The sequence below is a fragment of the Prinia subflava genome, chromosome 13 (genome assembly GCF_021018805.1).
Source record: "Prinia subflava isolate CZ2003 ecotype Zambia chromosome 13, Cam_Psub_1.2, whole genome shotgun sequence".
In the NCBI taxonomy this organism is placed as follows: domain Eukaryota; kingdom Metazoa; phylum Chordata; class Aves; order Passeriformes; family Cisticolidae; genus Prinia; species Prinia subflava.
In genome coordinates, this window is record NC_086259.1 from 14,686,491 (window position 1) to 14,702,956 (window position 16,466).

Here is a 16,466-nt window from a genome sequence, read left to right on the forward strand (position 1 = left end):
GCTCCCAAGAATGCTTTCCTGTCCCCAGCCAGAGGAAGGCTGGTACCACACCAGTACACCCAGTTCTCACACATGTCCCACCTCTCCTCCTTCCCTTCTGCCTGGCACTGGAAGACACTGCAGAAGCAGAACACCACCCTCTGTTTTTAATTTTAGGACTATTTTAACCCAGAGCTGCAATGTAACGTTACCAGCTCAGTCTGAAATGGTAATTTAAACCAGTTTTAGGAGTCAGGATAGGAAACAAGTAATTTCTATTCAAAACAGCACAGATCCAAATCAAATGCTCGGAAAGAAACCCTGAATATTTTACTAAATAAACAGCCAAAAAAGTTAAATTAACATCATAGCAGATAGTCAATATGGTTTAATGAACATCCTGGCAGCTTGGACCTTGTTTATTGAGCATCATCTCTACGACCCAACCAGACTGTGCACACAGGTGATGTCGATCACGTGGCTGAGAAAAACATTCAGTAAGCATTTCTCTCACCTTGTCATTTTGCCCAGATATTGTTCCTCACTCAAACATTTTTCTCATTTTGCAATTATTTCACTCAGCTGGATGAAAAGGTGGATGAAAGCTTGTTACCCTTATGCCAGAATGAGGCCAATCTCCTGGAGCCTGCTGTCCACTGGAGTCTTCCTCTGCCCCCAGCACCTCTCAGAACCAAAGGTGGCCAGGTTTGGGCAGCTGTGTGGCTGGAAGCTGCTTCCAGCACCTGGACAAGCACACATTTTTTGAATGGACTACAAGGTGGGCAGAAAATTGGCTGAACTGTCAGGATGGAAGAGCTGTGATCAGCAGCTCAAAGTCCAAGAGTTATCCCTCAGCAATCAATGGCAGCGCCAATACAGTTTCATGTCTTCACTAATGACCTGGACAATGACACACTTCATGTGCAGGCTCACAGGTGTCACCAAACAGGACAGTGGACAATAGGCTGGAGGGCAAAGTGCTGCAGCTGGAGAAATGATCCAGCACAAGCCTCCCAAAGCTCAACAAAAGCAACCTAAGAGCCCTGCCACCAGGTTGTGATACTCCCAGAAAACAGGAGAGGATGAGGCTGACTGGAGAGAAAGCAGATCTGCAGAAAAGATTCAGGATCCTGCTGGGCAACAAGTAGAGCAGGAGCCAGCAGTGTGTCCTTGCAGCAAAGGAGATCAACCACATCCTGAATTGTATTAGTGAGTGTAGGTCAAAGGATGGGATTTCTCCCTTCTTTTCCAACACTTGTTAGTCAACACTTCAGCTTTGATGTTCACTTTGAGGCTCCCCAATACAGGACACAGTGAGGCTGGAGTCAGTCCAGCAGAGGCCAGCAAGACAAAGACAGGCTAAGGGAAAGATCTCTGTTCAGTCTTAAAAACATTAGGGCAGACACTTACTGCTGCCTACAATTGTCAGACAGGAGGGTATGAAAAAGGCTTTTCTCAGAGACACATGGTGGCAGGAGACAAGAGGCAACAGAGACAAGCTGCAACATGGGAAATTCTCATTAGAAAGCCCCCAGGTGATCTCCATTCTTGGAGATCAAGTGAAAACTTGATGAGTTTCTGAGCAACATGATCTAGACTGGGCCTGCTTTCAGCAGGGCATTGGATGCTTGACCTCCAGAGATCCCTCCCAGAGAAAATAATTCTGTGATTCTATAAATAAACTTATTACACTGCCTTTACAATGAGACAAATGTATGCTTTCCACATTCTGTTACATAACTCAGACTAAAATGCTTTATGCAGGCAGCACTTGATTTGTCACACAGACATGTCTGCATAGAGTTTCTGCATCTGCACTGCTACATACCTGCATCCAGGAAAGCCAACAGCAGAAAGTGAAATAAACACAGCTTCAATGTGAAACTGTTTTCTTTCTTTGCAGCCCCTCCAAAGCCTGGATCCAGTCTAACCCACAACCTTCTTAAAGACTGGAGAAATCAAGAGGTCAGGAAGCAAGAGCAAGTGTGTGAAGGACCTCTCCTGTAAGTCCATGTGATCGTCAAGGCAATGATATAAAGACATTAAATGAAGGTTTAGTGCTAGGGCACAGTGTGATTGACATCTTCACCTGCCAATCAAACAAAGGATTTCACTTTCCATGACTGAAGAGCACTTACACATGACCCCATACACAGAACGTGTCTGTGGATCTTCCAGCCCATCTCAGCTCTCCACCCAGCAACAATCCCCCTGCCTGCCTCATGACTGGCCACTTAGAGAATTCAATCTGCACAAGACAACGCACAATAGGGAAATCAGCCACAGCACTCCAGTGCCTGCACAGCAGGGTACTCCTCCAGCATCTGCTTAGGTAACTGATCCAGAGAATCCTTAACCAGTGCTGGTGGATTGCAATAAATACAACACATTCAGCAGTGTGGGCATCCTAAAAAGGAGACTAGGAAATGCCAGTGCAGAAAAATACTTGAATACTTCTCCAATGTGCTGCTGAGGAGAAGCACTGTCAAACCCACACAAACCTCTACATGCCCTTGGAAACAGATATCCTCCAATCAGGCCACTTGAGCAAAACTGCTCAGAGAACAAGGCTGTAGCCAGGTCTGGTATTTTCTGCTCATTTTGGTAGTGAATAAAGGTGGTGAGGCCCAGGCACAGGTTGTCCAGAGAAGCTGTGGCTGCCTCATCCCTGGAAATGTTCAAGGCCAAGGTGGAAGGGGCCCTGTGCAACCTGCTCTGGTCAAAGTTGTCCCTTCCCACAGCAGAGGGGTGGGAACAACATGATCTGTAAGGTCCCTTCCAACCCAAACCATTCCAGGATTCTGATTTTAAATTTGATTAATCTCAAGTCTTGTTTTGAACATTTCAATGCTCTTGCTCTCTGCAAACTTCATTTGAAGCTTTGAGCTCAAACCTACTAAACCTGGGACTGACACCTGCATCTCTCTATGACAACAGATTTCTGCATTACCCCTCATGTTCCTCCTAGTCTCTGAACTGGCTGCAGAATGGATATTTTACTTTTTAGGTTAACTTGGTCTTTCCAAGAGCCTGCACTTGAACTCAAACTATGGGAAGTTTTCTATGCCAAGACTTCAGAGGGTTGCATGCTCTTTTTATAGCCCTGCTGCTCCATTTACCTTGGTCTGCTGTCAAAGTCTGAGATCTGAGACACTCCTACATTAGTCCCTGAGCAAACTCATCCACTTAAACCCAGAGACCTGCTGCAGTCACATTTCCTCCTCATGTCCTGGTCCAAGACTTTCTGCTTAATGGCTGGCGCCCCAACATTTCTCCCTCTTTCTCTCCAAATTCATTCTCATCACACTTCTAGCCACATCTCATTATGTTTTTTTACTGCCAGGACTCTGCTCAGAACTTGTCAAAAGTGTTTCATCAGCAGCCAGAAGACAATCAAGACATTTTCCAGAACAGAGAATTAAGACTACATACGATGTCAAACAGTTTTCATGTGACGTCTCCAAATAAAGTTCAAGACTTAGCTCCAACCAGAACATCCAGAATTTGTGATGGCCAAGAAAACAGTTCTTATACAGTGCTCCTGATGGATCTGATTAAATGAAAAAGTATGGAGACAATGGAAGATAATAGTTTAGCAACAGAAGAAATTGCAAAGAAAACAAAAGGGGGGTGTCTAATTAATAGATGAACAGCGGAGGACTTAAATGGTGAAGAGTGAATTGGAAAGACAAAGCTACAGTAATTCCATTAAAAGAAAGACAAATTCAAACACTGTAACCCTGCTCTCAAGCTAACTGGCCTCACAAAAGGGCTGATTAGTCTCATGAATATTCTTGGCACCTGCAGTAGGATTACACAATTACCTCATCTCCTAGGAGGAGACATACATGGCTTTCACAGCTTCATGTCAGGGAACACCTAGAAAAAACACATTCATCCCCTTCCTGGTAAACCTTGTGCTTACACAACACAGCAACGAGATCCTCAGGTTAGCACAAAATATCATGGAAGTTCAAGATCTTCAAGGAGTTGCTTCTTTCAGGGAAGAAAGCATTCTGACTTCCAAATAAATCATTGCTCCTGCCTCCATTTGGCCTTGGCTCCTCTGCTGACACCTGTCTCGCCCCCTCCTCACCTCTCTCCCCTGTACCCATGAGGAGCTGTGTGACCCCTGGTCAAGGGGCTCCTCTCCTCACACTCCACAGGAAGCATTTCTGGATGCTCTATTTCTTTATCAGTGACACAAATAGACACTGCTGGCCTTTACCAACAGCCTCCTCAGATGAAGTTTCCATTCTGCTTTTGTAAAAAGGCAATAAAACGATCCTGCAGCTTTTGTGAGGTCACCTAGCAAGGTCTGCTGCTCCCTTCTGTGTTTCCATCCCAGTCTCCTCTGACTACACCATCTCTCCCCTCTCAGTGTAACCATTATGCCACTACAGCTCAAAGAAAAGCTGGCACACACAGGAGCCAGCTGTGAATGCTAAGGAGAGGCTGCTACCTGTCCTTTTCTCAGACAGCTCATGTCTTGTACTGAGGAGCTCAAGAGGACACCCAGGGGACAGCAATGCTTATAACTAATGCTGTTCTCTAAGCATGGTAACTTTCTTGTTACCTTTCCAGTTTCTTCCCACTGGCATTGTTCACCACTGGGGTAGGCTGCTCCTCAAGGGGTCATTCAATGTCAGATTAGAAAAACACAAGCTTTCCATCCAAAAAAGCCCCATCTTTGAAGGAAAAGGAACACTTAAATTTAAGAAAGGAAGACTAGATAACTTCCCTGCTGTAAAGAACTCTGAATGTCCCAAACAAAACAAATCTCCAAGCAAGGACACCAGGCAAAGAATCAGAGGGTGGTAATGATGAAAGGTAACACAGAAGTTACTGAACTGAGCTCTTTACTTGGCTTCAACTGCCCAGACATCCAGACACAATACAGTCCTGGGTACAAAACAGAGAATGAGAAACTAGCAACTTTTCAACTGATACAGCTTATACTGTAAGATTCTGATCATTAGAAAGAAATTAAATTTCAAATGAACAAACTTGTATTCATTAAATAGAAGACCTGGCTTCCTCCTGACTCTCACACTGTTGTTATGATGAAAAGTAACAGCACCATCAGGGAAAAAAAAAGTGAAGCTGGAAAACCACCCACTTCAACAGAAAACATCCAGAGGAGCACAGCACAAACCACTACAGGGCTTTTGTGGAAATACATGCTAAAATTCAAGGACTGCAACGGAGAGATTTTGTGAAATATTTCACTATTTCACTACCTCAGTTGCTGTTGTTCTATCCTGTCTCCTTCTTAAGCAAAAGCTCCTGCTCTCCACCATCAGCTGCTGCTTTCAAGCCTGTACTTGTCTTACCAGTACTGGACTGACATGGGCAGCCTGAACAGCCCCAGCTCTCCCAGCTTTTCCTCCTACGACAGATGCTCCAAACCCTTCATCACCTTGGCAGCCCTTTGCTGGACTCTCCTGTAAGTCCATCTCTCTCTAATATTGGGGAGCCCAGTACTTCTCTCAAGAGCTCACCAGAAATTCTGCACTCTTCAGGCACACACTGCACTCCAATCCCACTCCTTCCTTCAGCCCAGCCAGTAATTCAAAACATCTTTGCTCTGTTAAGTGTTTTGAGCAGGGTATTTTTGGTATTTTTCTACCAATTTAATCCTAAATTCAACAATGTAGAATTGACACAGCAAGGAGAAGCAAAGGAGTGCTTGACCCTCCCTGCCAAATCAAATGAATCCCAGCACAAAAAGTGAGATGAAGTTAAAGTTACTGCACAACTTATGTGATTAAAAAAAAAAAAAAAAAAAAAAGGACAAGAATTTATCTGGGGTGGAGAACATGTCATCCAAGGAAAAGGTATTTTAGGGGAAAATGGCCAAAAATTTCTATTTTAGACAAATAAAATACGACAGATGTCTGGAAAACATCTGAGGTATTAATTTGGGCAAAGTCTTTAAATCCCTAACTTTAAGACAGTTACTGAAACAAGTGTGGAATGAACCAAATTATAGCTCAGTGCTTAAGTAAGACCTCTTGTACCAAAATTATGTCTGGCTTTGCGAATGCTCAGCCCAATGTGCTGAGGCTTTCAGATGGACAAATCCCTTCGAAAATGAAGACACCGGTACTGTGGCTTTGTAGGTAGTTGAACAACACCCTAATTAAACTTCCCACTCCTTTTCTTAACTTCCCACTTCTTTCCTTTTCTTTCTTCTCCTTTCCTCTCCTTTCCTCTGCCTGTTAAACCTTACTGACAGGTGTGGGACAAGAGTTACAATACAAACAAAGTATTAAGAGCAGCGAGAGCAGGGCTGGAGCATCCCTCTCCTGAGAACACCTTCCCTCACTCACCTAAACTGTGACCATTCTTTGTGTAGAAGCAGGTATTGTTGATAAGGTTGACACAGCAGCCTATCACATCTCCAGTGGTGAACGTGGGGCCGTAGGGCTGCCCTGTCCCCGAGGAGCAGAAGGAGTGCCCATCGTCACCGTGGTACCCATAAGAATGTTTGTCCCATCCTGCAAAAGACAAGGCAAAAGAACAGGACAGCAGTGAAGCCAGTGCAGCAGAACGTGGAACTACTGCGACTCTCAGGACACCATTTTATGTAGGAATTCTAAAATTTGATTCCTATCCCTGATTTCTCACAATATTAATTTTCACATACTGGTAACTGAAAAGAAATTAAAGGTCTTTCATTTCAACGCATTTCTCTTTTATCTTACCTGAGTTGAAACAAACTACTCTTGTAAAACATTTGTGTTTTCCAAAACCAAAATCTTCCTGCAAAAGCATTTAACAATATAATTTCAGACAGTTGCAGCTTTGTCCGTAAGCGCTGTCACAGGTGTACCAAATGGAAGGAGGCAATTTTTGCATCCTCAAATCTGTATTTCCCTTCTAGCAGTTGATAAGGAATTCCATGTTTCCCTTGGGATACAATATTCCGTTCTGCAGACAGCTTAAAACACAACCCTCAAACGTCAAAGGGGAGTTCAATGCAAAGTGGTCAGTTCTAATATTGATATCTTTTATTTTTTCTGCAGTGACATTGTGCTAAGGGTTACAGCTGGCGCAGGGATTGCACCCTGCCCACTTTTTCTTTTCTGTATATCCCAGTAATCTCATTTGGAGCGTTCCTCTGAATTGCACAATCAAAGCCACATCTCACAGAGAGAGACTTCTACCAGAAAGAGACACCTGTGTTTTATATGGATATGACTGGATTTTTAGGGAAGCAAAAGAAGGTGCTTTGGCCATCTATTGACCTTATATGCCCAAGGGTACTGCAGATTCTGTTAAAATGTGGAGCAATGGCTCTGGCAAAGGGACTATGTAAGAAAGACAAAGACTGTGCAAGAAGTGCACATCCTGCAACGAGGCACAAAAAGACTGAGCACACTGAGAACTCCAGAGCAGAGCTCTGCAAAGGTGGGCTGGAACACTTCTGTGAGCCAGGATTTTCCTCCAAAACCAACAACAACATGTGGGCACTAGAAATTTAGTCTTGTAAAATAGTGCTAAAACATTGAGGCATCAGCACCCACATGCTCAGGGTTTCTCAGAAAAGCACAAAACAGTCAGTGCATGTCTAAGGCCTCATTTATTATCACACCAAATGAATGCCAGTGGGAAAGTCAGGGGATGAACCAAGACTGAAACATGCCACAGTCCAAAATTTTGGACCTCAGAGCAAAGTTTGGGAATGAAAGGCGTGAAGGACTCCCAGCATATTCCAGTCTAGAAATGGTGAGTAACTTCCTCTGTTTAGTCCCACACATTCAACAGGAACAGACTGAGATGTCCCAAGAGTCAGCTCCATCTTCCCTCGGATCAGCTCCAAACAAGCTGTTGACAGTAGCACCAGTCCTGCTTCAGATCTTCATGAAAGACAGGGACACCAGCACAGGCAGCACCCTCAGCAAGCACAAAAACCATGCCAGAATGACTTGCCAAAACAAAGAAGGAAGTGATAGGGGCTCTAGAGTCTGTTGTCAAACTTCCACTGCTAAGACACCATCCAGTAAAAATATCATTGAAATACTTTTGAATTTTTAAAACTGTGGCTCCTTTCCACTACCCATTTTATTTGCTCTGTTGCCATCACTGATGTATTATTTTAGTTTCCCCAAAACCAGACCTGTTACATGAGTGTCAATTCAGAACTCCTCTAATGAAGCTGTTGGTAAGTTGTAATTCAGATGATAACTTCAATCAATTTATCTCTTAACCTACTCATAATACAATATTAATACAAAGTTCTAGTTCTTCTGCATACAAAACATTCCTGGCATTACAAAGCACCTACCAAGAACTTGTCATCAGTTACATCTAAGCAGTGAAGTGCTTACACATCATGTACTGGGTAAGGCTCATCATGTCCAACTGTGAGGATGAGCTCACAAAATGCTTGTGCCAGTGCAGACACTACTGGTTCTGCAGTGGAAGAAATAAAGGTTTCATTACCTACAGATCTCAGCTGATCCTACTGAAAAAAACCCTCTGCCTGTTCCTTTATGGCTTGAGCTTCACAATATCATTTCTTACTGTAGCACCAGCGGTGGTGGTGAACTCCAGTGGAAAGTGACTGAATAAAGGCCTTGAAGATAATGACAAATGTGGTACATAGAGCAACAATGCCTGGGAAAAGCTTGTTTTGAATCTTATTCTTCCAAGAAAATCACTAACATAATCAGTTAAGGAAATTTGCTCACCCAGCACTTTGCTAAAGTTATGTAAAGTTTACTTTTTCAACTCAAATGCTATATAGTGCTGAACCCAAACCTGGCACCACACTAGGGGCTTTAAATCTAGACTGTCAGCCTTATCAGATCACCATGGTCATCTTAAAAAAACAAGCCAGAGTTATTTGAGTGAACTTACTGTACTCACTGTAAACAAAAGCTGAGTGGCATTAATTATATCCCTAACCTTAAGTTATTTATTAATAAAAAACAGATCTCTATTTCTAAAATTCTGCCCAAAATAAACATGGGGGCGGTGGCATAAGGATCATTCCAGCACTGGCCAGCTTCAGCCAATCTTCTGAAATTTCCTAATAATCTAAATTAAAAACAACAATCAGCACTTCTAGTACTTCTAGGTCAAAGTTATCTGGGCCTGTTGATTTAAATAGTGTATCCCTATTGAAAGCATTTGGCGTTATCCTGGATTACCAGCAGAGTGGGGAGTAACTCATCACATGTACTTTGAAAACAAAGACTCCAACTTTTCTCGAAACACTTCAGGAAAACTTGGGCTTTTCCTGCACCATTAACAATTTGCTATCGCCACCTAGGAATGGGTCCAGCACACTACAACCTCCTCTGAGACTCCCACAGCAACCTTTGAGTCTCCAGTTACTCAACAGCGTCTTCCTCCATAAAATCCTGCAGTGCTTTAATAAGGAGTTTCATAAGGAATCAGAACTTCCTGAAAGCCCTCCCCACAGCTGCATCTGCAAATTCTCCAGACAGTTTAACCTCTGTGCCACTTGCACTCAAGTACTTGCAGAAGTCACTGCTGTGACCTGGAAGGCAGAGATGAGGTGATATCCACATGCTCTTAAAGAGGCTGTCCCTGTGGGATAGGGGGTCAGCCCAGACAAAAATGCTCTTCGAGAACTGAGACAGCAGAAGTACAGGGTGTGCACGTGTCACACCCTGACTGAACAGTGTTACCACTTTCCAACCACCTGTAAGCAAAGACAGACCCAGCCAGATGGAGATTCTGTTCACTCAGTACTCCTGACAGGATTCTGTTCCCATTAAATTGTTCAATGCTCCATTAAGAACATATAAACATTCGTATCATTCACAGTGTCCTGCAAAAAAGAGTTTGACAGCATAACTGCAAGCAACGAAAACGTGTGTCCTACTGCTTGGATATATCCTGTAGTTCTAGCACTGGAGAAGATGACAGACTATGGATTTGGTGTTTCCAGAACATACATCAGTATGCAGACCTCTGCAAAATCCCTCATCAGCCCTTTTCCAGGTTGATGACTTCTAACTTATTTGGCTATTTCCTGCTTTACTGACCATTAATCATCATCTGAACCTTCTCTGGATTTACAGTGTTGCTTGTGAGAATGGAGATGAAGGTGCCCCATGGAGAGGGGAAGCAGGCTGCAGTTGTCCTCTGCACTGTTCCCTAGTCCTCTACAAGTTAATCCTAGCATTTTCCCTTTATTGTCCTTTTTATCACTGACCTGATGTTTCCATGAAATCATTGTCATCATTCCAAAATGCATCACTGCTCTGTGACAATGCTCCCTTTGCATCTCCCTGGCAGGGCACATCGCCTCTGCTCGCTCCCACAGCTCCCCCAGCACCTCTCACCACCCTCAATCTCACAGTCCTCAGCAGCTCCAGCCTCCAGGAGTCCATCCCAGGATAGAGAGAGGCAGGCAGCTGCTCCTAAGAAAACCCTGGGAGAACCCATGCACTGACAGCTTGTGACTGGTTGCTCATTGCAACAAGGCTGCTTAAAGTAAATCCCATTTTGGTCTCTTGGTCATAGCTATGTCTACAACAATGGACACTCAGCACCTACGTGCAGCTGTGGCCAAGGCTAAAAATTCTCAAGTGCAAGTGCAGAGTCCTCTCAGAATTTCAGAAATCTGGACAAAATTGGAGAATGTGCTTTTTCTTATAAAACACAGTCATGGACTCCTGATGGGCTATACTCTACAGACTGAAATCAAGTCAGCTAGAGTGGCTGCAGGGTGCAGTTTATAGTTCTTTCCTTCTTCCCTTTCCCTTCCCCATCCTCTCTTCAAAAGCACAAAATCACTTTAACAGGGGAAACTGGAAGAGAACAGAAAGGATCTGGCCACCTCACTCATGGAAGTGGTCAAAGCAAAACCTCAACATCCTGACTTTAAGACCGTTCTCACTACAGCTCATTTTGAAGACAGCATTTGAACATGCAAATATAGAATCACAACCATTATAGGTAGGACTTCGGCAGCTATTGAGCAAAAAGAGGTTAAATTTACATCCCTTTGAATTGAACTCAACACCCAAACCCAAAATATACCTATATATTTACTAACAAGATGCAGAATAGCTTAGATTGTGCAATCAAAGAACGGGAAGAAAGAAAAACAAAAACCATGAGTAGGGCTTGGGAAGACATTTTTTTATGTTCAACACCAAACTGAAGGTTTGTTTGGCCTGCTAACAAGGAAAAGCTGATATGCTGACCTTCTTGGCAGACTACCTTGATCCCAACACATAGGGGAAAAAATGAACAGCAAGTTCTACTGCTGCTGCTTGATAAACAGGTCAGAATTATGCAATGCCAGACACGTGGCAGAAAGGACTTGAGTTACTCCAGGACACAGTTACAGGATAAACTGATAAACTAAACAAGCACTGGAGCTAGATGTAGTGTGCTACTATCCCTGACTGTCCTACATCTGTCCCTGTTCAATCCCAACTTTCCCACTCAACATCAGCCTTGTGTTACTCTTGACTTTTTTGGTCAGATCCTGACTTCTGTACTTGGGATCAGATCAAGGCAGCAAGTGGAAAGTGACTCTGTTGAGCTGGGTGACCATTTACATCTCAGCACCACAGAAATAACATGGCCATTTAGCTCTCTGCTTCAAGAGCCCTAGCAAAGAACACAGAACTTTGGTAGGCTCTGGGCAAAAGTAGCACCACAACTACATCACAACATAGGTAAACCAGGACCTGGATAAACTGCTCAACCTAGAAAGTGAGGAGCATCATATAAAGGATGGATGGATGGATGGATGGATGGATGGATGGATGGATGGATGGATGGATGGATGGATGGATGGATGGATGGGCAGGATGCCCTGATGCAACTTACCAAGGGCAATATTTTCACTACGCCTTTTCTGGCCTGAAGCTTCGTTCACAGAGGGTGGAGGAGAAAGCCAAGTGATGACATCCCCAGTGCACCAAGGTTCAAACACGTCAAACTTACCATTAGGCACAAAGGAACGGGGAAGGCAACACCCAGAGGGATCTGTACTGAGATCCCCTTTGATGACATGCCAAAGGACTGACATGCAAGGCCCAGGGATCACGGAAAATGTACTTTTCCAGTGAGTTATAGCCAGACACGTCAGACTCTTCCTGCTCTGCACTTGCTGGGCTAAAGATGTTGGCAGACAGATGAACTTTATCACTGACACACGGACCATTCCCTGCTGTGAACATTCCAAAGGAGAAACACATTCTACTCAGCCCAAGCATTCACTGTAATGGGTGTAGAAGCTGCTGCAAAGGGCAAGGCCTTGCTGACCACACAGTCACTGGTAACCTCTCTGCAGTCAGGGATACCTGGGACATGTGAAGCTGTAAGGAATGGTGGAGTATGTTTGGGCATATGAAGGGCAGACAGAAGTTCCTCAGAAAGAATCTGAAGATTTGTAGATAGGGTTTGTGTCTGCTGTATCACGACTAATAAGAGAGTTTGAGACTTACTCTTCAGGACAGACCCCAGTAACCACTCTACAGTCTTCCCAAATTTTATCTCTATCTGCTTTCTCTCTTTCATATTTTAAAACATTTTTCATTTTTCTCCCCTCTCTATTCTTCTCCAGTATTTTGCCTGTGGCATTCCTCTTCCCACTCCCCTGGCCAGCAATCCTAGCTTCCACCTCTGCCCATGCCAGGGCAAGGGGTGTGCAAACACTAGCTGCAAAGGGACAAGAACTCGCGTCAACACACCAAAATAAACCAAACAAAATAAATTTTTAAGATTTATTGAATCCAAAGTCCAGCAGAAACAGATGTACAAACTTTGCCTGTGCAGTGCTTGGGGAATGGGATGTGGAGGGTGGAGGCAGCAGCAGAGCCCAGAGCTGCTGCTGGAGCACGTTCCAGTTGGAGGCAGGGCCTCCTCCATGCACTGTGCTGAGAGGGCTGCTATTGCTCAGCCAGCTATGGGTCTTTGGCAGCAGCAGAGCATGAGGTCAGGGAGGGGAGGGGATGTTCCACAGAGGCTGGACAGATGCAATCTGGTGCACAGAGAAGTTGGATGTTGCTTCTACACTGTCCTGAGCAAGCAGTGCCAGGCAGGGAAAGGACAACCACGAATATGGGGCAGGAGCCAGTACCACAGGAGAAATGGAACCCCCCTCTGTTGATTATTCCATCTTCCAGTGGATTTGGCTCTGCAAGTGGACGTGCCTCTAGTGTACATCAGTCCAGAACAGTGAATGCAGGCCTCTGCCCACAGCAAAGGGAAGGCTCAGCAAGCTTTGGTGGTCCTACAGCCTCAGAAGCCAAATGCCTGGTCATGAGAAGTCTGTAAATGCCTGGCCACGAGAAATCTGCTGCCCCAAGAAGATTCTGAGGGCTGGAGCATCTCAGCTGTCATTCAGTTTTATAGCACTTATGCCAAACCTTATGAAGCTGCATACACATCACATGTTTCAGTGAGAGCAGGGTGGTTGCTTTGCTTTCCCTTATTCAATCATGCTTTAGAATCAAATCAACTATTAGTGCTGCACACATCTTTCTGTTTCCATAATGAGCCTACAAAAGCAGCTGCTCAGTGGCCACAGCAACCTCTGTTACAGAACTGGGTATGTGGGCACAGGGGAGGCATGGCCCTGGCATGGAACAACTGTCTAGGTACAGTCACAACACCAACTGCAGGACAGGAATAGGAGCAGGGAACAGCGTGCTTAACACATTACAGCATCTCCCTGGCAGAGCTTCAAGGGCCTGGATATCTGCCCAGAACATGTCAGGGGTGAAAAAAAAAGAAAAAAAAAGACCCTAAACCCCATACTCCCAGGGATATGAAGAAGTCCTAGCTAGAAACATCCCCAAGTTTTCTTGCTTGCAACAGCTTCTACTTCTGCTGTAAGGTGGCAAAATGACCGAATGCAGGAGAAGGCCAAACCCTGCACTACAGGACCAATACTTCTACAGAGGATAAACCCACTTTAGCCCATGGAGCACAAAGTTCCCTGAGTAGGGGCTGGATGACTTCAGGTGCCATAACCTTTGCAGCATGGCCATGAAGCACAGCAGCATAGCAGCACACACACCCCAGCGAGGCTCTGCTGCTCACGGCCTCCCCCTCACCCCAGGTCCCAGCAGATGAAGCAGAGTCAGTTTGGCCCCTGCACAGACACAGATGATGCTAATCAGAGAGTGCAGGACTCTTGGCAGGCCTGGCTGCAGCTTTGGCTTAAAAGCTATTCCATGTTTTTCAATAAAGTACTTGTAACTGTAAAAAGAGACAAAACTCAGACCAAATCCTCACAGCAAGACTTGTGTGTGGCAAGAATCCAAAGGAGAGGAAGAAAAGAAAAAAAAAGAATCACAACATCTCTCTCATATTAACAGAGAGCAGGAAGAAAAGGACACAGTGACCCAAAAATCAGTATGACTCAAGAGTCTGGGAGATTGAGCAGAATGTGGGTGCTAACCAGCATTGCCTGATCTACCACAGAGACAACAAGCAGAGTAACACTGTACAATTCAATTTTTCACAATCTTAATCTGGCACAGTGATTTTTAGACCAGATTAGCAAGTCCTATCATTAAACAACCACTGCGAGTAAACTAGCCTTCAAAATAACATCACACCACAGCCTACACCATTATATAAGGCACTACCCTCTGACTCATAAAGAAAAAAAGAGAACAAAACCAGAAGGCTCTGGACAGTTGCAACACATATGCAATACCTTTTCAACAGGAAAAGTCTGTTCCACTAGCCCCACAAATTTGTGAGGACTCAATTTCACTGTTACTTAGCATGCACTTCACCACAGAATACAGTAATCAAGATAAAAATCACAGTTCCTTGAATGAATAAAGATGGCAAGTCCTCCTATCTTACAAGCTTGATGGGTCCATCTTCTGCCAGAGTCAGAACATGATCTGGGCTTCCCTACACCAGAGAGGTCAAGATGTGCTAGAGCCATTTACAGCCCTGTGAAGAGCACACCATGGTTAAAGCAGATACAGAATAGGCTGTTTCTGTCTGCAAAGGAAAAGCTCTCCAGCATGAGCAGGTCACCACTGCACTGTTATATCCATTATATTCCCTGACACACCATAGTGGAGGGGGTGGGAAGCAGAGTAGGGGTACAGAATAATGCAGGACAGGGATGGGGAAAAAGAGTCAGATAAGGAGCTTTTCCATTTATTTAGTGGAAGGGGTAAGGAACAAGTTACAATCAAAAGCTTATATACACAGGCTTCAAATCTCATCATACTAAATAATTCACATCTTCATTTATGGGCCAACTTTTCAACCTTCAGCTGATGGGCAAGAACACCTTTATAAAATATTAAGAAACTTCCAGCAAAATCTTGCAAGGTAATGGGCAGGAGTCATTTTACAGAGACATCAAGGCAGGACAGTTTAGTGACTCAGCCAAAAACAATGTCAGAGTTCACTGCAGAATGGAGGGGGTTCATATCCACTATTAAAAACAATCCCTAAAATGGTATTTAATGAGCTAAGAAAATTATGAACAAAACCTCACTTATCTAAACACACGACCTTATGTAGAAAGAAGTCTTCCAGAAGAAGCAACTCATGATGTTAAGAGGTTGCAACAAGGACTTCTAGATTCTAAACTGAGGTTTTTAAAATACTTTCCATATTAATCAAGGTGAAGCTTCAGGGTTTTCTGAAGAGGATCATATTTGTCTATCTCTGGAAATAGCTGCTACCCAGCAGTTTGAGTTGTAGTGAAATTGAGCTTTGTGTTAATGCTACCTTTTATCCAAAAAGCTCTGATAGTAAGCACAGCCACATTGAAGAATTTGTTTTAATCTAAAAAACAAACAGTCACTAAAATACCTGGATTTTCCTTAATCTGTGCTACAGCTGGAGATGCAACCTGTGGCACTGGGGAAGGCCAAACCCCAAACCCCACTGTGCAATGCCATCTCTGCTCTACTTTGGAAACTCTGCTTTCCCAGGGCACACAACCAACACAGCCTGCTGGATGACAGAGACATCCATGCAAAGGCAGGAGCTCCAGCATACCCAGATCATACATCTCTGGGAACATGTTGCATGAGGACAGAGCACAGAACCTCTCAAAGAGGCTAGCCCAGCTCTGAGAGAGATACAGCACAGAAGTCAGGGCATGGAAAAGTGCAGGACAGCACTAAAAATCACTTACTCACACTGATGCCTGAGCACTTAATGGCCTGTAGAAACACTTTTTTGGTTGTTTTCCAAGGCCAGGATTACTGTCTTGAAATAGTGACTGATGGTTTTGTTCAACTTTAATGGCAAAGCACTTTCCCAACTACTCCAGGGTGAGGCACAGCTGCTGAGAGCTCACCTCAGTCTGCTTCTCCAGTCAAACCTGAAGTCTGGGTGCCCAAAGCCAGTCTAACTGAACAGACCAAACGAAAAAAAAAAAGTATAAAAGAAACCCAACACTTCTCTAAAAACCCAACCAAATGCCTGGCAGCAGTTTTTCTGGCTGCAGGCAGGACAATCGTCACAATCAATATGAGCAAACATGTGACCTCAAGTCAGTC

General features: G+C 44.2%; 1 protein-coding gene across 3 annotated transcripts in view; it reads right to left on the reverse strand.

Annotated features, from left to right (window-relative positions):
• RANBP10 (RAN binding protein 10) overlaps positions 1 to 16,466 on the reverse strand; it is a 63,443-nt gene that overhangs the window by 23,300 nt on the left and 23,677 nt on the right. For 2 of the 3 annotated variants that reach the window (XM_063410767.1, XM_063410765.1), the window contains exon 4: positions 6,312 to 6,479. In XM_063410767.1, coding sequence (XP_063266837.1) covers positions 6,312 to 6,479 — 168 coding nt within the window. Of the gene's footprint in view, positions 1 to 6,311; positions 6,480 to 16,466 lie in introns of those variants that run through there. The other variant, XM_063410768.1, reaches the window with a different exon arrangement.